Here is a 24,490-nt window from a genome sequence, read left to right as displayed (position 1 = left end):
GTGAAGGTATCCATATAAAAGAGATTCGAGACCCTTTACTCTGTGCAGCAATTAGATCATTTATAATTGGTAGTATGAGGTTCTTGCTGTCGATCTTCCAGGAGAAATTTTCGATTGCTTGAAGAGCAGACTTTGAATCACAAAATATTATTTCTCCTCCAATGTTTTTTTAATGTACTGGTAGCTAGTTATGATGCTGCTAGTTCTGCTTGTGTGGAGGTCATCCAGTTGTTTAACCTGACACTGACAGTCTTTGTGCAAATATTATTTCTATAAAACCTGCATGCTGCTGCAGTTCGTTCCGATCGAGGCCCCCACTCACATATTGAGAAATAACACCGTGGGCTTAAATTCACATATTCACCACACTAGGTCTACACTCACATTTTGAGAAAGAGCATTGTAGGCCTCAAAGCCTATATTTACAGCCGTATGCCTACTTGTCTGCACTATTACAGTTGACACTCCTCTCCCTCAGATCTGGAAGAAAATCCGTTTGTAGGGGGTACGTTTGTTCCAGATATCACGCCAGTCCTTCACTTCCGTGGTCCTGTTGTGTCTGATCCGGTGTCGGTTGCATTCGAACTGGGTTCATACTTATCGACTGTTAGCTCCGGTTCTCATTTTCCTCCCTCTTTTCTTGCTCGCAAGCCCCTTCTTGAATCTTGTCCTTAGATTTTCGCACGCATCTCCAGCTCTCCTAAAATGACTTTTTTCACTCTCTCGGAGTAACACATGACTCCAGTCTGTCTTTGCCATATGCGGTTCTACGGCAGCGGGCTCAGATGACATTACTTATGGGATGCTTCGCCATCTTTCTCTATGCACATTTTACTATTTACACAATATTTATAACCGTATATATGAGTCGTCGTCAGTCCCCACGCACTGGCTTGAGGTAGTTCTTCCTGTTTGGAAACCAGGTTCTCTAGTTGAAGCACGACTGATGTCCTCGTAAACTTGAAGGTCTATTCCTACTGCCTTTGCTGCTAAAACCTCTGTTGTTGCTGCTGCCCTTTTTGACCTGGAAAAGGCATATGACACCACCTGGAGATACCATTTTCTGTCCTAACTCCGTCCTGTTTGCCTTCGTGGTAATCTCCCTCTCTTCCTACAAAGCTTCCTCTCTAGCCGTTCCTTTAGACTGAGGCTTAGTACCACTCTCTGCCTTTTTCGGGAATACTAAGGTGTACCCCATGGTAGTGTTCTTAGCATTACTCTTATTCCTGGTAGCACTCAGTGGTCTTCTTGCTTCCCTTCCTTCTGGAGTTTTCTCAGCTTTATGTTGACGATCTTACCCTCTGCTGTCGCGGTGAAGACTCACTTTTCCTACAACGACAACTTCAATTTGCAATTGATGCCGTGTCGTCCTGGGCCATCAATCATGGCTTCAAGTTTTATACAACTAAGATTTGTTCTATGACTTTTACTCAGAAACAGGCCTTCGTCCCCCTTTGTCGCTCTATGGCATTCCTCTTCGGTATAAAGATTCTGCTAAACTTTTGGGATTAATCTTCAACACTTGTTTGTCTTAGTCGTCCCATATTTCTTACCTCCGAGTTCAATGCATTAAGGCCATAAATTTACTTAAGGTATTGTTTCATACTTCCTGGGGCGCTGATGGTTGATGATGATGAAGATTAAGCCACCCAAGAGGTGGCACGGGCATGAATAGCCCGTAAGTGGTGGCCCTTTCGAGCCATTACCAGTATCAAAAGATGATACTGGAGATCTATGGAGGCGCAACTGCACCCTGCGTGACGGGAGATGTCTCCCTGACCAAGTGGTGACCAAATGGTGGCGCTGATGGACGCACACTCCTCTCTTTATATTCCTCTCTCGTGCTGTCGAAACTCGATTGTCTGTTCCACTTACTCGTCTGCCTCACCTTCCACTCATCGTTGTCTTGATGCTCTGCACCATACTGGGTTACGCCTCAGCTCTGGTTCCTTTTGTTCGTCCTCTACCCTGAGGCTTTTGTCCTGTCTCTACAGGATCGTCGTGTTCGCTATTGTCTTCGCTACATTGAGTGGTCCCTACAACACCCTCACTCTCGCTTACGTCGTGCTTTGATCGATAACCCTCCTGTAGAGCTGTTCACTTTCACTAACTTCCTTTTCTTGCCCGGTTGTCTCGCTTGCCCAACCGAACCTAACTGCAATATTTCTGCAGGCACAAATAGTAAATACACACACACAAAACAAACAAAACACATGTGTTTTTCTTCTGTTAATCAGACCCTTAGTGTGTATACAATATAAGATCAGTGAGTAGGAAAGTATAGCTAGGAGCCGCAGAAGCCCAGCTGTGGGAGCGTTCTCTGCGACCTCACAGTCCGGAGATCAAGCCCTGAGTCAGTAATGGTTAGCTCCTTTTATTGTCTCACATTACTTACTTAAAACGTTATTTTGTTCTTGTTTCTATTTTCCATACGACTTGAAAACATATATTTTTACGTTATACATACAAGATTCTTTCTCTGTTCCTATTGCCAATATTTCTCTTCGTGTCGTTACTTCCTTGCCCCCCATGGAGGGTCCTACTTTGAGAGTTTTGCTAAACCTTGATCTATATAGCAAAGGATTCTACTCTTCCTACTGTTCTGAAACTCCTTATTCTTGAACATTTTCTTCACACTCCCACTAAGTTTACCGACGGTAAACCGGCCGACTGACTCGGGAGCCGGTCGGCCGAGCGGACAGCACGCTGTACTTGTGATCCCGTGGTCCCGGGGTCGATCCCAGGCGCTGGCGAGAAACAATGGGCAGAGTTTCTTTCACCCTACGCTCCTGTTACCTAGCAGCAAAATAGGTACCTGGGTGTTAGTCAGCTGTCATGGGCTGCTTCCTGGGGGTGGAGGCCTGGTCGAGGACCGGGCCGCGGGGACACTAAAAGCCCCAAAATCATCTCAAGATAACTTCAAGAAGGAAGATAACGGTGTAGGCTATTCTGTTGTATTTCCTGAACAGACCTATATGAGACTCCTGGAGACTAGTATCTTCACGACAGAACTTTATGCAATTTTGTATGATCATGGTCGTCGTAGGTGACTATCGCAGTTCCCTCATGGCTCTGGAGTAATTTAATCCTATCGATCTTGTGGAAGTCGAAATTCAACATTGGTTGTTTCTCATCTCCAGCAGATTTAAGGCAGTCGAGTTTTGCAGGGCTCTCAGCCATATAGATGTTTCTTTAAAAAAGCGTGCAGATGCTGCCGCTAAGGAGGCTACCCACACTTGTCCTATTTTCAGCAAAGGCGTTCTTTATTCCGGCTTCTTCCCAGTCTTTCATTCCTCAATCCATGCACATTCGCAGGGTCGTTGGTCGTCTGTTACTGGTAACAAACTGCGTGCTCTTAAGGTTACCGTGCCCACTTGGCCTTCCTCCTACCACCATAACCGGCGATGGGAAACAGCTCTGGCGAGGTTACCTATTGACCATTCCCGTTTAACTCACGGGTGCTTACTGGAGTGCCGCCCTGCTCCTTATTGTTCGAACAGCATTGTCCGTCTTACGGTCGTCCATATCCTTGTTGAATATCCAGACTTGAAGGATGTGCAAGTGTCTTGCTTCCCGACTGTCCCTCGGGGTCATTTTTCCCTCGATAAAATCCTTGGAGAATTACATATCCATGATATCGATCGCCTTATGAACTTTTGTTCTAGTATTGGCATCCTTAGTGATATAAAGCGACTTTTGAATATCCTGCACCATTCATGGTCTTACATAGTCTCCCCGACTTGGCGCCTTCTTATTATAATTACTTACTTCTTCCCCTTCATCCCCATCTCCTTGGTCCCTCCCCACCCGTACTCCTCTTTCTCCTTTCCTCACCATTTCCCACTACCTTTGCCTGGCCCTCACTTCACCCACTCAACTTGGTCCTACTCCCTCTACCTATTCCTTCACCCTCTCCATCCCCGTTTCTCTCCATATCACTAAAATATATATTATTAGTAATAATTATAATGTCCTCATTCAATTACTATAAATGATATTCACACAGAATATAATAAACACTTGAATTGAATCTCCTCCACCCTCATACTTATGAGAGGGAGAAGTTCAGAATGTTTCATGGGATTATGGTCGTAGTTTAAAAGGCAGGGTGTTTCAGTTAATCCTCCAGAGACAAATGAATATTGGTGTTTTTTTATAAGATGCTTTAATCCTTTTTTCAATATTTACATAGGTATTGGGACGGACAGTGCAAGAAATCGTGTGGCGTCTGAATGTGACCCCAGCACACCGGTACCGATTGAATTCTGGCGACCATGACCAGCCTATGTTCATCCCGGACTGTCACCTGAGTGTCAAATTAGGTGACACTAGGCCTCAAGCGACTGGCCTACAATTTTGGACAGAAAATAATCTCCCATAGCTACAGATAAAACAATACAATCTCCTAACTGAAGACGTAAATACAAAGACTTCACATTTACACTACTTCTCGGTTACTCCTTGATATTGAGGGAGGGGGCGGGGGGTTTGTGTTCCGCCTGGGTAGGTGAGTGGCTCTTACTGTCCTCTAATGTGCCTGCTGTGGCGGTACACAAGCGAAGTGCCTACCGTGTGTTTGCTGTGCACAGACCCATGTATTCACTTCAGTCCCTTTATTTGGTTAAGCCTACTCAGTGGTTGCAGCACCTGGGTGGGGGATAGGTAAAATGGGAGGTTGCGTGGCCCTCAAGAATCAGTCGTCTAGTTCAGACATAGCATAAACCTAGCATTGTAGGGTTGTTATTCCAATCGGTCCTTGGGCTACTCTTAAGGCCCTTATATAATCGCCCACGTATACTATCCGTTAGCCCCGAAGATCCTTGTGAGCTTATGCCTACCCTTGTTGGGCTCAATGGTGGGAACGGGTGCATTGCTGTGAAGTTCAATTTCTAGTTACGTGCTTCTTAATACTTATCTATTTTAGGATCTGAGAGGGCGACTAGTCTCCAGAGTCGTACAGACAAAATATCGGGTTCCATATCTCCGGCAATGGTTAGTCTTTGCTTTTTTTTGGTTAGTTTTCTCCATGCTTAGTCTTTGGCTCCCCCTCGATGGACGGTGCCTTGGCGCAGTGAGCGCACACTGGTGAATCTGCCAATCGGCTAATTAGAGCCGATTGGTTCAGGTGGGCTGCTCTGAACCTCCAATTTCCCCCACTCCTAGTGGTCAACTCCAGAGTAGACTGGCGAAATGAAATCAATGAGTAAGGAAAGACAAAGGGGGGGTCACACGGACTGTAGGATGATATGGGGGAAATAAGAGAAGCTTGTTAACGCGTTGGGGTCTATGGCATGGTAATGTCAAAGATGAAGGATGGCATCTTCACTTTTAATGGAGACAAAAACAACAAATTGGGCATCACCACAGTTGATGCATTGAACACACCAACATTCTTTCCCAGAATGATCTGAGTAACCAAATAAGAGGCAACAGAATACCACATTTCTTGGCTCAATGCCATAATTTCCAGCACCAATTGTATAGGTGAAGAAACGGACTTTATTCCTCACTAGAGCTTCTGCCACCACAAGAATTACATTAGATGGGTGGGGTGCGACTATCAAGCGTTACAGTAACTAAGTCAATTCGTTAACAAAGTCAACTTAGTTAACCTATGCAAGGCTCCTGACCAGCACACTTTTTGTCACACTCCAACACTATGGAGTAGGGTCACACCCTTCTGTATTTGCAATCTAACCTCGGACAGGCAGCACTATGTTCGAACGATGCTACTTCTCCCACTTTGCTAATTGACATTAACCTGTGGAACGCTAACGTACTTGGTCCATTCATTTACATCAAAGACCTAAATGCCATTTAACATTCGAAGCCTATTCAATATGCCGATACAACTTATTTTCTTCCATGCTAATCTAGGTAATTTTAAAAACACGCTTAATACCGACATATTTAATGTATCTGTGGTCGATTGCTAACAAGTAATTATCAAAAGGCACCAAACCAGGAAGCAACTGCTTACAAACTAAGCAGTCGATCACATTGTCACCAATACATCATTTTGTCTGGTACAATAATCAAAGTAACTTAACAATACCCAAAATACTCTTAGGTACTGAATAATGTCATAGGCCTAGTGCTCCGGCTAACAGTCGTATCTAGCCTCCTTTGTAATTCAGAGCGGCACTTGTGCTGAATTTTCCGCCAAAGTTGTATACCATAGCTTGTTAAATATCGAGTGTGTCTGTTCACGATTAGGGAAATAAAAAAAAAAAAAAAACGTCTGGGAATCAATGATGAGCGGTTGGGAGGCGTCCCTGCCGCTCTTTATGGAGGTCTAAAACTTCCCCCTGCCGCTAGGAGTCCTACACCTGGCAGAGCATTACTTTGATTCCGGTTCAGATTCCCAGCAGTGGGAGACACTGAATTTATAAGACTTACGAAATCTATAATCATACAAGACTTCTCTGACGAAATAAAGTAGCAGCACGATACAAGCCCCTTTTTAAACCACTCAAATAAACCATGAGGGGAAGTAATTATTAAAGGCACCGGGCCAGGAAAGCTATGTAACACCAAACATGAGCTGAAGCCATTCTCTGTATCCAAGTAATTATCAAAAAGAAGGCACCAAACCGGGAAGGCTATGTAGCACCATCAAATGTGCAGAATAATCAGGGGCGCTAAATATCACCAAGGATGCCAATACGAGAACAGAAACGCACAAAGCGAACGATATCAAAAGTATCCGATTCATCAAGAATTCTATTGAAGAACAGGTGACCACGAGGGGCGGTCAGAAAGAAAGACTTACGCTCCTCTTGGAAATCGGGACATTCAACAAGGATATGCACGATGCTAAGAGGGACAACGCAATTTGGACAATAAGGAGCTGGGCGGCACTCCATTAAATGATCGAGAGTTAAGCGAATATCACCAAGACGCAACCACACTGGAGAAATTTCGCACCGCCGGTTACAGGGGCAGGAGGAAGGCCATGGGGGGGGGGGGGGAGGGACAACACTTAAGAGTACGCAATTTGTTACCAACAACAGAAGACCAACAGCCCTGGGCAAGGATGATGGAATGAGTAAGTAAGTAAGTAATTATCAAAAGAAGGCACCAAACCGGGAAGGCTATGTAGCACCATCAAATACGCAAAATAATCAGAGGGCGCTAAATATCACCAAGGATGCCAATACGAGAACAAAAACGCATAAGGCGAACGATATCAAAAGTATCCAAGTAACCAAGAATTCTAGTGACAGAGAGGTGACCGCGAGGGGCGACTGGAAAGCAAGACTCACGCTTGTCCTGGCAGTCAGGACATTCAAGAAGGACATGCACGACCGTAAGAGGGACAATGCAACTAGGACAATAAGGAGCAGGCAGGCGCTCCATCAAGTGACCATGGGTTAAGCGAGTTTGGCCAATATGCAACCTCGCCAGAGCTGTTTCCCATCGCCGGTTACGGTGATAGGAGGACGGCCAGGAGGAAACACAACATTTAAGAGTACGTAGTTTGTTACCAATAACAGACAACCAAGAAGCCTGCCAACGGGTAAGGACGGAGGAATGGATAACCGGGTAAAAGTCGGAATACGGAATACCTTTACGAGAGATGGGACAAGAGCGGACAGCTTCCTTGGCTGCAGCATCCGCACGCTCATTTAAAGACACACCAATATGGCTGGGAACCCAACAAAACTCAACCGACTTAAATTGACTGTGACCAAGAAACAGCCAATGCTGGATCTCGACAACTACTGGATGAACCGGATTAAAGGACCCGAGAGCCATGAAGGCACTACGAGAGTCAACAACAACTACAAAGGAAGACTGACAACGAGAAAGCAGGAGACGAAGAGCATAGGGAATAGCATAAAGCTCCGCTGTAAAGATGCTGGTCTCTGGAGGTAAGCGACACATATAAGTGCGATCAGGAAAAACAACAGAGTAGCCAACACCATCCGCAGACTTAGACCCATCGAAAAAAGACAGAAACGGAGCGGGAGTGAGAAGAAAAGTGCTCGAGGAAAAGGCGTTTTAGAACAGTAAGAGGGGTAAAAGCTTTAGTGATACATGTCAAGGATGTACAAAACCGCGGAAGAGGGACTTTCCACGGGGGCAAAGAAGGAACAACACGAGGAGAAACATCAGAAATACGAACGGAAAGAGAATCCTGTAGGCGAGATAACCGGACAGAAAGAGGGAGGTGGTGAAGAGGAACAGGAACCGCAGGAGGGGTAAAAGTTAAAGCACGACAGAGGCGAGAGGAAGGATGTTGCAAGGACCGCGCAAGATAGCGAAGACAGTAGCGATCACGGCGGTCCTGGAGAGACAGGAAGCCAGTCACAACATACAAGCTAAGGATGGGAGTCGAACGAAAGGCACCAGAACTGAGGCGCAACCCAATATGGTGCAAAGCATCATGACGGCGAAGAGTAGAAGGAGAAGCAGACGAGTAAGCAGGGCAACCATAATCGAGCTTAGACAGGACGAGAGAGGAATGTAAAGCAAGGAGAGTGCGCCTATCTGCCCCCCAAGAAGTATGGGACAAGACCCGAAGGAGGGTAAGGGCCTTAGAGCACTCAACACGGAGGTAAGAGATATGGGGAGACCAAGACAAACGAGTGTCAAGGAATAACCCCAAAAGCTTCGCAGAATCTTTGTATTCAAGGGAATGACCATAAAGTGACAAAGAGGGACGAAGAACGACCCGTTTACGCGTAAAAGTCATGGCACAAGTCTTAGAAGTAGAGAACTTGAAACCATGATTGGTGGGCCAAGACGACACGGCATCAATTGCAAGTTGAAGGAGAGGCGAATCATCACCCTGACAGCAAAGGGTAAGATCATCGACAGAGAGCGGAGAAGACACCAGAAGGAAGAGAGGAAAGAAGACCATTGAGGGCAACTAGAAAAAGAGTAGTGCTCAGAACACTACCCTGGGGCACACCTTCGTATTGCTAAAAAGAGGCAGAGAGAGCGGTACCAAGGCGCACCCGAAAGGAACGACGAGAGAGGAAGCTTCGGAGAAAGAGAGGGAGATGACCACGAAGGCCAAAAGAATGAAGTTGAGTTAGAATATGATATAGCCAAGAGGTGTCGTAAGCAATTTCCAGGTCAGAAAGGACGGCAACAACGGAGGTCTTCGCAGCAAACGCAGTACGAATATAGACTTCCAAGTTCACCAGGACATCTGTCGTGCTGCGGCACTTGCGGAAACCAAATTGAGAAGGGGAGAGGAGGTGATGGTGTTCCAGGCACCACATCAGACGAACGTTAACCATACGTTCAAAGAGTTTGCAGACACAACTTGTGAGTGCAATAGGGCGAAAGTCCTTAGGGGAAGTACCCAGAGACCCCGGTTTGCGAACAGGGAGGACAACGGCATCGAGCCAGTCCTCAAAGACTGACGACGACTCCCAGATCCGATTATACAGACTCGGTAAATACTGAGACGTGCACGGAGGGAGATGGCGAAGCATCTCATAATGAATACCATCGGATCCCGCCGCCGTAGAACCGCAGAGGGCCAGGGCAGAACGAAGTTCAGAGAGAGTGAAGGGATCATTATAGGGAAGCTGAAGACGAGTGCAGAAATCTAAAGGACGAGACTCACGGACAGAATTACGAAGAAGGAAAGATTGGGGAAGATGAAGACCAGAGCTAACAGAAGAAAAGTGGGAACCCAGCACGGAAGCGACCTGCAATGGGTCCGCCACAAGAGTATCATGGAGGTGATGGACCGGTGAAACATCGGGAACGAATTTACCCGCTATCTTGCGGATACACTTCCAGATCTGGGCCAGAGGAGTTTTGGACGTAATTGTTGAGACATAAGATGCCCAACATTCACGTTTAGCTGTACGGTTGGCCCTACGGGCCACCGCACTCGCTTTCCGAAAGAAAAGAAAGCAATCGGTCGTCTGCCTACGGCGGTGCCTCTTCCAGGCTGCACGCTTACAGCGGACAGCCCGATCACAGTCTGCATTCCACCAGGGAACGCACTTCCGTGGACCCCGAGAGGAAGAGCGAGGGATAGAGCGGAGGGCAGCGTTGAAGATAGTGTCATGAAAAAGGAGGAGAGCGCGAGAGAGAGGCAGAAGGCAGAGGTCAGAGAGAGCAACACTGAGGGTAAATAGGGTCCAGTCCGCCTTAGCAAACTGCCACCTAGGGAAAGAGTGGGAAGGGCGAAAAGAGAAAAAGGAAACAAGGATGGGGAAATGATCTCTTCCATGGAGGTCATCAAGAACCTGCCACGAGAAATCTAAGTAAAGAGAAGAAGAGCAGAGAGGAAGATCAATACAAGAAAGGGTGCGAGTCCGAGAGTCCAAATGAGTGGGCTCACCAGAATTCAGAAGAGACAGGGAAGAAGAGAGGAGAAACGGCTCAAGAAGGCGACCCCGGGTATTCGTCAGGGCGTCACCCCAAAGACAATGACAACAATTGAAATCACCCAGCAGGAGCACAGGCTCCGGCAAGAAGTCGAGGTGGTGTTTCAATTCAGGAAGAGAAAGCGGGACACTCGGGGGGAGATAAATGGAACAAACTGTGTACCATTTCCCACAAAGATACGAGCAGCAGAACAATGGAGAGGCGAAGGAAAAAGTAAATGAACAAAGGGAACATCAGCACGAATCAAGAGAGCAGAAGAATTAGAAGCCCCAGCAACGGCTGGGGGGGGGGGGAAGAGAGATTAAGGAATAGCCACGAAAACGACCAGGACGAGCACCAAGCATTGGCTCCTGGAGACGGACACAAAAGGGCAAAAACCGCGAAATCAGAAGTTGGAGTTCAAGGAAATTGGCGTAATAACCTCGAACGTTCCATTAAAGAATGGACAACGACGAGAAGAGAAAGAACAAAAACAGAGAACAAGGAAGAAACAAAGGCGAAAAAGCAACAGAGCACGTTAAAGAATATCAAGGTCGGGATCAGGGTCATCAAAGTCAGGGTTAGGGGGCATGGGTAAACTGAACAAAGACGGAGGGAAGGAAACGGGAGAACAGATCAGAGGTGGGCGGGCGGGGTCCGGAGGAAGAGGAGGAGACAATGGAGAGGAGGAGGAAGAGGAGACAATGGAGAGGAGCAGTCAAGGACAGCAGCAGTATGAGGGGGGGGGGTAGAAAGAGGGGAGCGCACCTCAGCAAGGGCAGCAACCGACAGGGAAGCGGGGGCTAAAAAAACCTCCATAGCAGGAACAGGGGGCGCAACCACCGAAATGGGAGGGGAAGGAGCGAGAGAGGCAGAAGTAGGGGCCGAGGAAGAAAGCGAAACCTTCTTACCCGCCGGGGAGGAGGAAGGAATGGAGCCAGGCTTACGCTTCTGACTTAAAGAGACAGGTGTCCCAGCAACCACGTACTGGGCAATGGATTCTAGCGTCTCAACAGAAGCTGAACGAGAGCACACATGACGGCCGGTTGGAGAGCGATGGACATCAGCCCGCACCGACAGGTGGCAGGGAGAGTTAAGAGACGGAGGGGAAGGATGGGAAGGAGGAACGGAGGGAGACGAGGAAGAAGACACAGGAGACACGACAGACCGGGTAGAAAGAAGGGGAACCCCAGACAGAGGACCAGGAGGGGGATCCTTCGGGAGAGAACCCAAAGGAACAGAGGGGGCAGTGGGCGTATCACGGTCCAAGGCCCGGAAACGGTTGAGAGTCTGAGGAAGGTGGGAAGGACAAGGAGAGGAAGAGCGCAACACACGAGCATAAGAGATATTATAAGGCAGGAGCCGGCGAACCTGGCGTCTCGCCTCAGTGAAAGATAAACGCTCCCGGTGCTTCAAGTCGAGGACGGCAGCCTCAAGCTTGTAATTGACACATGCACGTGAGAAGGTAGGATGGGCCTCACCGCAGTTGAGGCGACGAGCCTGGGGAGAAGTGCACTCCGACTTAGAGTGACCTTCGCCACCACACAAAGGACAGAGACAGTCCCGGAGCAGCAGAGGGCACCATGCCCAAACCTCCAGCACTTGTTACAGAGCCGAGGAGAGGGAATGCACTCCTGGACAGAGCACCTGGCACCAGCAAGAATGACAGAGGGTGGAAGGGTCCGACCATCAAAGGTAATTCTTCACAACCCGGAGGGGTTGACGGCGACTACCACGAGGGGGGACGAGTAAACGTGTCCACCTGGAGAATAGAATGGCCCTGGGCAGCAAGTATATGTCGAATATCGTCGTGGTAGTCACGCAGGTCCCGAACACCGGTCGCAAAATGGCGCGGGAGCAGAATAGTGCCAACACTGGCATTCAACTGAGCGTTCTTCAAGACCCGAACAGGAGTCTCGCCAAGGAAGGATAAGGAAGCCAAGCGGGAAGCAGCATGCTGAGAAGGAGCAGCAATGACACGTGTACCGAGACGAGTGGGGTTGAAAGTAACCGAGGCATCCACGGAATCAACGAGATGTCGATGGAGGGAGAAATCGTCAGGAGGCGCAGAATCAAGAGGGAGGAGATGAAAATATTTGGTTCACGAAGCAGGACCAAACAAGGCTTGATAGATAGCAGAACGGGAAGGAATCGAGCGAGGGCGTCCGTGACGAGGACGGCAGTGAGAACCCCCAGAGAGAGAGAGAGAGGGGTTACAAGGCACAGTAGTTACAACTAGAGATGGAGCCGCGCCAGAGGACGAGGTAGTCACCACTGGGGTCTCGGGGCTCGACCCATCCACAGAGGAGGGAGGTGAGCCAAGGGAAGGAGTCAGAGAGGCCAAAGGAGAAGCAAGATCGGGGCCCAATGCAGCAGAGGCTACAGAACCCGGTCTTCCAACATGGACCGACTCGGGGGCTAGGTCGCCCACCCCACGAGCCTGAGAAGGTAAAGCAGAAACGGTCGAAACAGGGGTTATCATCGCTACGAAAAAGAATATTCATTCACGATTGTGCCCCCACACCCACCATGGAGCCACAATTAGAGGCAGGACACCTAACAAGAAGCTATCGCCGATCATGCCGGGGCCTCCTAGGGGTGTGTCGTGAGTATACGCCCCACAAACGCCACCTTAAGAACCGACAGTCCGTCGAGATCGGGTTCAGTGACGAAAGGGGGATTGACAATAAAAGGTTCCCCTCTCTCTCTATGTCGGGTACTACAGTTCTACGGGTGCAAGAGTATGCCTCCTCAAGCACCCGGGCATCAAAATAGTAGTAGTCCAAGGGAAGAACCAGAACAAGCAAAAGGTCGGCAGTAAACGGCAAGCAGATAGGAGAAGAGGGGAGAGAAAAACGAAACAGAAGGAAATGGAAAAGGTGCTCAGCATAATTGGAGAGGACGGCAGCAGGAGCACAAGGCTTGAAAAGGACAGGACTGTCCCAAGGAGCATCACACTCCGGCAGCCGCCCACTAAGCCTCCCCTCACGGCATCAACGAGCTGAGCGGGGAACAACATCAAAAGTATCCGATTCACCAAGAATTCTATCTAGGGTACAAGTGATCGCGAGGGATGGTCGATCTCTGCCTAAACCTATACCAGGGACCAATAGCGATGTGAATCCCCAAATATTTAATTTTTACCTACACAGAAATTTATTTGTTTTTGTTACATTCCAGCAAATTTAGTATTTCCCAGGGTTCCACTTCTGCAGGGAAGGGTCAACTCCCAGATGCATGTACCCAATGGGAATGCACGGGTCTCCCTGCAATGTTATTGAACCTGTGTTGCATTTAAATAGTGCACCGTGACAGTAGGAAGTGACGCAGCCACTCCCTGTTCGGTACACCCGAGCCACTCACAATGTTAAGTTGTCCCCAAATGTAGATCTTGTGACTGTATGGATTAAGTGCAGAGGTATGCAGCCAAAGAACAGCAGAAAGTAGAACACGTTTGTAGATAAATATTAAGAGATTTAATTACCATTATAGTTTTCCTTGCTGATCAAGTTGTTTTTCTATTTACCAGTTACAGAGTTAGTCATGAAGGTATCCTCTTAGATTTGCATACCAGGGACAGTCAACCTACTTTTCTTAAGAGACCGTGGCTAGGCCAACAAGTACGTCATAAGGTTACTTTAATAAAAATACAAAAATAAAAGAAACGTTGTATAAGTCACACTAACAGCAGCCTATGTTCTCCTTTGGCATTTTCCTATGCCGTTACGTTTTTAAGTCTCAGGAGATGTGCTCCGTTGGAACACTGACTATCTCTAAGGCACCAGATAGTCAGTAGCTGGTTTACTAGACATTCCTCCCAGAATGTCATCTTTAGTGTAACACCGCACTCTCGCAACCTCAAGAATACAGATATTAAGGATTACTCTATCTTCACAACCGCTTAGATTTCTCAATAAGTAAATGTGCATGCAATTATTTATTATGTACTCCAAGTCGGCTATTAAAACAACACCCAATGCTTATGTCAAGTTTAATAGCTTATACAGACCGATGATGTTAAACGTTTAATATTACTTTCTTTAAAATCTCAGCATGGATGAAGGTGCTAGAGCTGTCTATAACCGTAGCGGGCTCCGGGGACGAGGACTGTGTCGGTGACTGTGCGGTAGTCCGTGAACACTGTGCTCTTAGTATTGATGTTTGTTCTCACCAACGTTGTCGTGTACGACAGCCTGTGGGGAGTAAATTTATTAATTAGCCATTACAAGTAATCAGGAGGCTGACAGTTCCACTACAATACTGTAATCTTAGAATCGAACTTACACTTGGGTAGCAGTAGTAGTGTAGGTAGTCTGAATGATGACGTAAGAGGTGTGGGCGATGGTCACGTAGTCTAGAGACCTTTCAATCACAATCCTGAAGTCTGACTGCACGTACGTGACCGTTAGTGTTGAAGGTCTGACAACCACCGTTGTCTGGAGGGCCACGCGGTCATCCACCGGCGTCTGTGCCACCTGTGCAAGACAACACTTAACTAGTCTAAGCTCAGCGTCCAGACCATCGTTTATCACAATACATACCAAGTACTCACCGCGCGTGTTCCAGTGGTGACAGTCTGGACGGTGAGAGAAGTGAGGGTGACAGCCACACTCTGGAAAGCCTGATCAGTGAGGGTGACGAAGCGGTCGATGGTGATGAGCTGGGTGACAGTGGGGTTAAATAGTGCATCCACTCTGCTCACTTGAGGACTGCCATACCTTGCACCAGCGTAAGAGGCCGGACCGCTGCTGCCAGAAGTAGCTCGAGGTCCGCTGCTGACCTGTGCAGCCCTGTCACCGCTGCCGACTCTCTGACTAGAACTGCCAGCTTGATTGGCTTGGCCGAGGTTAATCCCTATTCCTTGACCGCTGCCAAGACCTAATCCAGCACCAAGAAGTGGACCGCTGCCGACGCCCGGGCCGCCACCTACAACTGAACCGCTGACCTGTTGACCCGATGACCCCTGAGAGCTGGCACCTCCCTGTCCTCGGGTCTGACTGCCATAACCAGAGCCAGGCTGTTGGGTTGGGGAATGGATATAGTAGTCCAGATGATGCATAGGAGTGAGCTGGAGCAAGTTTCCTATAAATTCGTAAAATTTATAAGCCAAATAATAAAATTTACGAGGCACTTTCTAGGGAAAAAAAAATTATGCAGTCTTTTCTAAATTTATAAGAATTATTTTACTAGGTTTCACATTTATTGAATACTAGCAGTAGCCGGCCACGCGTTGCTGTGGCTCAAACTTGTGCATTGCCGAGCGACAGCAACCTTCCCAGTCTTCCACACCATTTTCACCTCACCCATCCCTTCGGCCTCCCAACCATTCCCCACTCCACCATCCCCTCGTCCTCCCCACTATGCCCCACACCCCAGTCCCATTGTCCTTCCCACCATTCTCTTTTCCCCCATCCCCTCGTACTCACCATACCAAACTCCTCCGTCCCCTCATCATCCCTACCATTATTCCCCACTCCCTTGTCCTTTGCCTTACCAAACGGTCTGATGTTCCCAATTCTCTGATGGGAACATCAGATCACTATGTTCATCACTGAAATAAGAAAAAGTTAAAAAAAATGAAAGGAAAATGAAAAAAAAACTACTCATGAAATGAACGGTATGGTAAACATCTCAATTCCAAAACAATATCACAAAATAATTCAATAAAATAAAAATCGAAATCTATGAAAATAATATTTATCAATGCAATCTGAAATATTGATGTGGAATTTGACATTCAGTATAGCATGTATGTTGCCATTATGTGCAACAGATGGCGCCGTTCTTCAAAAACGCATGTTTTTACCTGTCACAGGAGTGCCATCTATATAGAAGGTATATAAAACCACGCTCCTATTCGAATGCAACGTTGTCAAAATTTCAAAGCAATCGGTGCAGAGCTTTCAGAGATCAGCGATTTTGAACAAACGAACATTTCCATTTTTATAGAGATTAGGTATGTAGTTGTGCCCAGGTGTCTAAACCATACCATTTCACCAATTTTCTTTACCTAACCACGTTAACTGTGTGCCATGGTAGGGTCCTCTGAAAACAATATGCGACCAAGTTTTAAGAGATGCCGATCCTATTTTACATCGTGGGGGTCCCTTAATGGTTGTCAACCAATTGAAATTGTAACCCCCCCCCCCCCCCCCCCCAAAAAAAAAAAAAAAAAAAAAAAGAAGTTCCTAAGGAAGGGAGGGGGCGTGGTGTGCTTAGGAGAGTTTATATTTTAATGTTAACTAGGGAGAAAATTAGCTTTGTACATTCGGAAGTTAGGATCGGTGAATTTTTTTCCTTCTGCTTTGTTAGCTGCAAATTACTGCAAAATTAACGTTCCCCGGAAGTATAGAGCAGGGCCAATTTCAGGCAGTAATTTAGAGTTCAGCGATGAAATTTGAACACCCAATATTATCGACGTTGAAGATTAATATTAGCGCTCATATATATATATATATGAATATATTTACATTTTATATTTTCAATAGTTTCAACACTATTCAAACTAAAGACTTTAATGTACAGAAGTCTAAGACAAGCTCTGGCCTCTAGGGGGATGCCTCACCAAATAATTGACACATACATGGAGGAAAGTCAAAGTAGCCGAATACCTAGGCTTATTAACAGGCACTTTTGTAAAACCTCATGAATGATCAGTATTCGCGATCGAGTAGTGTGTGGATACTACCACCAGGTATCTTTGCGACACTAGTTATACCAACGATCGAAATTTTGATCGTTCAGGGTTATGGCTTAGCGAGATCTGAAATTGCCAGATTCCTAAACAAAAATTCTTACCATTTTAATTCAAGGCAAACCTTTAGCATAACTAGTCTTGGCAAGCCGAAATTAAGGCACGCAATTTCAGAAGTAGTCGAGAAGTGTTTAAATTGTTAACATTCCTCGAGATTTATAAGCGATTAGAAAGGTACAATTTTTGCCAACACTTTCTGGAACATTTATCTAACCCAATATTTACTTACTGTGGAAATTTGTGCACCAACCAACACCCGGGACACCAGGGTCGTCCATAGCAGCAATACCAAGGAATACGAACACATCTGAAATTAATAACCGTTACTATTCAAAATCAGAGGTGGGAGACCAGTGTTACATGTACTGACTGAAATTTACAGGAAAACTATGAAAAAATATGCATATGTATTTACTTCTACCTTCACAAGATTAACTAGCTACACAAATTTGTTTCGGAAAAAGTGAAATACGCAAGCTAGTAATAAACATTAACTTTACTGAAACACTAAATCAACACAAATGCACTATTCACAGCACTAGGTAATAAATTATTATTCATCATTTTAACAGAAACTTTGCTAAGTAAAGCCTATACCCAACTTCAACTTAGCTGGTTATAAAGCCATTCATAACTGCAGGCCTAATAAAAAAGGAGGTGGCACAGCAATATTTTACAAAGATACCTTCATCTGCAATAGTGTCATTGGTGAAAAGAGACCACTATTTTGAATATACCTTTGCCAAGTTCTCTAGTAAATCCCCTAAAACCTCCATGACTATCTGTGCCATCTATAGATTTCCTAATACCAACATAGCTTCATTCTCAGACAACGTAAGGAATCTTATAAATGACAATCTCAACAAAAATCACATCATTCTAGGAGGCGATTTCAATATTGACCTAGGTCTTCAAAATAACACTCGTCGACTATTTCTGTAACAGCATGCACTCTTGTATGCTAATCTCCACAATTGCCAAGCCCACTCGAGTCACTCATATCTGCCACTACCTTTGATCACTTATGGACTAATTTAACAGCTCCCCTTACATCTGGGGTAATTATGAAAGAACAACCGACAACTATCCTACCTTCCTCATAGCAAACAGGGATACAATACCTCCAGAAAGCAAGAAACTCATTCAGGCTACACAGTGAATCAGCTTTAGGCAATCTCTGTAATGTTATTCACAATATTAACTGGGAATCTGATTTCAGTAATAAACAGGATATGAACTTATTAACTAACCTCTTTCTCTCCAAAACTAAGCCTCTACAACACTCCCTGTCCCCTCCTTTCCAAAGAGGTAACCGACAAAAGAAAAAACAATCCGTGGCTCACAAGTGGCATAATCAAGTCTAAATACATATGAAAAATTTCAGTATTGGCCTAGTTACAAAAGGAAGTAGTTAAAAGGTATTCATCAGTGCTTATCAGTATCATATGAAAAGCCAAACTTTCATATTATGAGACTAGATTGAAAAAAAAGCAAAAGGCATTAGGAAAAGCACATATTATACCATCTCTAATATCCTAGGAACAAACGCTCCCCCAACCAGATAACACTAAGGATAGCTTTACACCGTCAACCGATTTAGAAGTGGCAAATTAATTTAATAGCTTCTTTTCATTGGTTGGTGCTAACCTTGCCATCAAGATCCCACAGACATATCAATACATCTCGGGCAGCTATCCAAACTCTCCTCTTTCACCAGTCAGCCCGACAGACGTGTCCATCATACACATTAAAAACCACAGCTGGGAACATCAGTGAAATCCCATCCATTGTATACAAGAGCCTCCCAAATCCTTCTGACACTTATAGCTCTGCTGTTCAACAAATCCTTCGAGTGCCATACCTTCCCTGATATCCTTAAAGAAGCAAGAGTAACGCCAGTTCATAAAGGATGTAATCCGGCAGACAAACAATTATAGACCAATATCAAACCTACCCATCCTATCAAAAATATTTGAAAAAAATGATCTACAAACAGCTCTACTCCTATCTCTTAAAATTTGACACTCTTAGCCCTTGTCAGTTTGGCTTCCGCTCCCCCCCCCCCCAAAAAAAAGTACCAAGGATGCAATTATTAGTCTGAATATAATTTACTCAGCCCTTGACAAAAATGAGTTTCCGATTGGACTAATCATTGACCTGATAAAGGCCTTTGACTCTATCACAGTTACCTCTTACGTAAATGCCATCATGGAATCCGAGGCCATGCACTGGACTATATCCAATCCTATCTTAGTGACAGTCTTCAATGTGTAACCATCAATAATAAAACTTCTGCCACTCTACCAATAACCGTTGGAGTGCCACAGGGCAGCATCTTGGGACCTCCCCTATTTCTTATATACATCAATGATCTGCCTAATGTCTCTAGCATTCTGAAACCTATTTCGTTTGCTGATGATACTACCCTCATGTACTCTAACCCCAACCCAGACACTAAATGATAATAATGAACTAATAAAAAGTCTACTTATGGATGTCAACCAATAAACTAACACTTAAAGAAAAGACCCCACTACATTTTATTTGGATGCAAATCTACGAATGCAATTCAGCTTCAGATAGATAATGTAAGCATTAGCAATAAAAATGATGCAAAGTGTCTTGGCCTATTCCTAGACAAGAGACTACTTCAACACCCACATACAACACATAATTAAGAGTCTAAAACAGTTGGGATACTCTCCAAAATCAGATATGTACCTAACTTTGCTCTCATCTCTATATTATGCACTAATCTATCCCTATCTTAATTATGGTATCTGTGCATGGGGTTCAACCACTGCGCACACCACCTCAAGTCCATCATCACCCAACAAAAATCTGCCATCAGAATAATAAATTCTGCTTTTAGACAACACTCAACCCCCTTGTTTAGCTCCCTTAACATGCTAAACAATCTCACTCTACAAATTTTCTTGTGCCAATTACATTTACAAAACCCTGTTCTTAAACGCAAATCCTGCTCTAAAACTCTCCCTGGACAGATGTAATAACACATTTCCACACCAGAAAAAAATTTCTTTAATATCCCCAGAGTCAAACTTAATCTGCGTAAACACTATGCAAATAATGTGACCCAGTCGATGGAACTCAACCTAATGAATTTAGAAGCCGTCCAATCTCTGCGTCATTCAAAAACAAAACTAAAAAGTACCTTGTCTCAACTGCATAGTTTTTTTTTTACCTTGTTGCTTTAAAATTGCACTGTATCTATTGCTACCCAATCTCCCGATCTTTATATACACAATCCAAACATCTTTACCATTGTGATCATTGCTGTCTTGTATGTGCTATCAATCTGCTGTACGGTGTCTGTTAATCTTGTTTAAATTACCATTCAAGATGTCAATGTAGTCAACCAGAGCTTTAATATACCAATGTGCTTTAAATATACTTACTATTCTCATCTCTTTTTTCTTGCAATGTATCTGTAATTTTATTAATTCTGCTAGAATTTATTTAAAATTATACGTTAGATTGAGGACCTGCCCGAAACGCTGCGCGTCCTAGTGGCTTTACAAAACTGTAAATACTAGGCTATGTATTCTCTCTAACCCAATGTACCTTCTAGTATATAAATAAATACATGAACTTATTACTACAACACGCACAAACCTTATAATATAGAAAGAGTGTTGCCAATAAAAGAAGCAATGACTAGAATGTCAAGCACAAGAACGCTGCCCGCCTTGTTGCCTTCCCCACTCACTACAAACAGACACACTAACGACAGACTCTGAAACAAGGATAGGAAAGCTCCCTATAAAATGTATGTTCATGTATCACCCAACCCAACGCTCTGCCAACCTATTAGCGCCATCTATTGACGGGCGCGGCTACTACAGGAGAATGTGATACTATTTCATACCGTTCTCAATTACATTAAATCATTGACCATCTTGAGTAATTGTTAAGATTATCTGTTTTTAATTATAATAAATATTAATTTAGTTGTCCGTCTATATTATATAGTTTGCAGTTTGTACTTCACTGTACTTCAATAATCACAATGTTTCCAGTGATTTTACTGAGTTTAACCTCCTATATAAATACAAATATTAAACATATATTAGTCCATAATGAGGTGAGACAAATCAAATAACCAGTCTCGCGAGACTGACCTCAGTCCTTCTGGACGGCGCTTCTTCAAACTTTTTCGTTCGTGACCTAGTTTAATGTTATGCAATAACCCACCGACACATATCATGCACAAATATAAAGTACTGGCGCACCGTCTTGCGTGAACAGGTATGTAACATATGTTATTTTCTTAACCATATGATACGTACGTGCATATATTCATACATAAAATGCTCACCTGTGCATTTTGGTGAAGTCTGACTGAATTTTAACCTGTAAGATATGAATTCTTAGAAAAGATGTTGCAAGCAAAGTAAGGGAGAAATTTGTAATTAGGTCATCCCGTTCTCTGAGTAAAGTGATCTCATCGAGTCACCAAACCCACTCTCACACCTGGCGTGTAAATAACTGGGCCTCCACTCTTCAAACAGAATTGGTCGCTATAATCCTTGCACTCGAAAGCGTATATGAATCCAAAGCTGATATGCTAGTTGTAGGTGACTCCTTGTCATCCATGAATGCCCTCAGCTCCCCACGGCATAACTGTGACCTGCTTGTGTCTGAAGCTAGACACATATATAATTAAATAATCAATGAATGAGTCAGAGTTTGTCTGCTGTGGATTCCTTCCCAATATTGGTCTCCGAATGAATGATTAAACTGATGAATTAGCCAAAACCTTTGCTCGTAAAGAGAGAATTGATTACCGTCTTGGACTGACTTTTATCAGCCTGAGGGCAGAAATATTCCGGGAGCATCAACAAAATCTCGTAGATTTGAAGCAAAGTGAAATTCACACCAGTTACTCCATCTTTCATCATTCTATTACGTAGGAAGAACAGTACGTCTATGGGTCATCCAATAAGGTTAGCAGACTTCTAGATGTTAGTACTACTAGGTTTAGTCTCGTCTACAAGTACCTCTGGGAGTTTGTAATATCTGCTTATTTGGATTTGTCTAAATGTAAAATCTGGAAGCATAACTATTCGCATACATTTATTTTATTTTAATTTAAATATATACAAGAAGGTACATTGGGTTTATGAACAAACATAGTATTGATGTTATTACATTCTTTTAAAGCCATCTAATTACAGAAGATAATTTCTTGCACAAATTTCAAAAAATGTTAACAGGTACATTGTAAGAAAATCTGACAAAGATTTTTTCATTTTATTTGGTAAACACAAATACAACGTAACAGAAAAACATCAACATCATTATTCCCATTAACAAGGCAAGAAACACATGAACAAAACTCAAGAACAGTAAAACAAACACACAAACAAAAGTCGTATAATACACAAAATGGAAACATAAACATAGGTAAACTTTTAAACAGTCGGAAAAGAAAAAGCACCAGAGCACTATAAACCAACAAGAACCAGGCACGAAACACATGAAAAAATAACCGTGTCTCACAGCACATCAAAACATAAGCAACACAGAGCAAGAACCACACACACAGTTAATCATCTTATATTAATCCGGACATAGACGAGGAGGGTACTTCTTCCTGTAGGCATCCCACCGAGCACACACCTCCGCAGACGAGTTAACGTGACAACGCGATCCCCGCGCTCGATACATGAAGTCAGGAACATCCAGCTCGGCGATCACTACCATTGGGGCGTAAGTCACTGGAAGAGGCCGCACAGAGCTCGGCGGCGCAACTACAAAGGGCTGGAGCACAGGAGCTGGCCGGACACAGGGCGGCAGCACAACGGGGAGAGCCGTAGGGGACAAAATCGCAGAGGGCGATGGCGCAGGGGCCGACACTACAGGGCCTGAGTAACACAAGGCGGCTGAGCAGAGGACAGCCGCACAGTGGTCGGCATCACCGAGGGCAGACGCAGGTAGGACGCAGACATGGAATCCAGAGGCATGGAGGCCGCCGGAACCGAATCTTTCTTAAGAACAATCACCAAGTCCCCTCTCCCGCAACCGCGGCCGGTGCCACAACCATTCAACCCAGGAAACCAGCAACCGGGGATGCAGAGGCAGCCGGAGAAGACACAGGACCCTTTTGACAATCTCACCACAGGTCCCATCATCGCCACAATACGGCCCACAGGAGCCACAGGCACCCCAACATCGTAGCCCAAATCATCATCCACAGAACACGATCTCCCGGAGTCCTCAAAATCCCTGGCGTTGGCCCAGGCCTCACCACGAGGCAGAGACAGACTCGAAGCTAGCCTCGATCGCTTGGACACAGGTCGTAGGTTGTCAGAACTCTCACCCCCGCTAAGAGGCACCGCATCAGAACCTCCTGTTGGCCGCACAACTCCACGCTTTGCGCTATCATTCAACATCACAGCCTCAGCAACCCGGGTAACAGGACCACACACCGCAGGAGACAACACCACGTGCACGTCAACACGGACCGAAGACACATCTTCCGGAGACAGTGCAGGCCGGGGCACAGATTCGATGACTGGAGGCACTACACCACACACCACACGAGACACAGCTGGAGACTTGACTGGAGACGGGGCAGGCAGGTGTGGCTGAAATGGGGGGTGCTGGGGTCGCACTAACTACCACCCCGATACTCACACCCCCAACCACATCTAGACGGGCACTGCAAACGGGGGAAATTCCTCCTTCCGGAAGAGGTTCAGAGGGCCAACCCGGCTTGCACCACAACCCGCAGCCTGGTGGCCCAATAGTCCTCACCGGAAAAGAGTCCAGGTCTGACCCGCATGGAATACTCGTACCATGAAGCCCAGAAACAGGAGAGACGAAAGGATGGGGGTCCTTCAATCGCATCGCCACAGTGCGGGTCTTATTTGGGATACCCTTCCACCGCCCGGAGGATTTTGATTTTTATTGTTGCCTCCGGAGGCGGCTAGTTTATTGTGCACCCCATACTCATCCTGTGAGCGGTAGCACAAAAGCATTACAGAGGGCACAAAAGTTCTTTTTCAGACCTCATCTTAGATTATTACATAAAAAATGTCATCTATCCTTCACACCTTTCAGTTACATGTCATCTAGTTACAGAGAATGTTTTATTTCAAGAGCTATATATTTACAGTAAGTCATTATACGTTAATGTTATAGTTAATCATATTGCTAATACATAATTGTTTGATCAATGGAGATATTACAGTCATAGGGGATCTGCTGTTTATTATTCGTCTTCACAATGCTGAGTTTCTTAATCTCATGTCATTTATCTACTGGGAGCCAAATATGGACACAGCGCAAGGATTTCAAGTAATTTATCCTTGGTAATAAAATAGATTGCCATATCATACATTGTAAGGTTTGATTTATCTCTTAATGGCTCAA

At 45.1% G+C, this 24,490-nt stretch overlaps 1 protein-coding gene across 1 annotated transcript; it reads right to left on the bottom strand.

Moving 5' to 3' along the window:
- Positions 1 to 14,313: 14,313 nt before the first annotated feature.
- LOC123771384 (uncharacterized) lies at positions 14,314 to 20,856 on the bottom strand. The gene is made up of 5 exons (XM_045763892.2): positions 20,729 to 20,856; positions 17,322 to 17,399; positions 14,891 to 15,355; positions 14,623 to 14,813; positions 14,314 to 14,531 (listed from the first exon to the last, which is right to left on the bottom strand). The coding sequence occupies exons 2-5, from the start codon at positions 17,397 to 17,399 to the stop codon at positions 14,405 to 14,407; spliced, it is 861 nt and encodes a 286-aa protein (XP_045619848.2). The 5' UTR covers positions 20,729 to 20,856; the 3' UTR covers positions 14,314 to 14,404.
- Between the last annotated feature and the right edge of the window lie 3,634 nt (positions 20,857 to 24,490).

The sequence above is a fragment of the Procambarus clarkii genome, chromosome 54 (assembly GCF_040958095.1).
Source record: "Procambarus clarkii isolate CNS0578487 chromosome 54, FALCON_Pclarkii_2.0, whole genome shotgun sequence".
NCBI lineage: Eukaryota > Metazoa > Arthropoda > Malacostraca > Decapoda > Cambaridae > Procambarus > Procambarus clarkii.
Note: the sequence above shows the minus strand (reverse complement) of the source record. Positions and strands in the feature narration are given on the sequence as shown.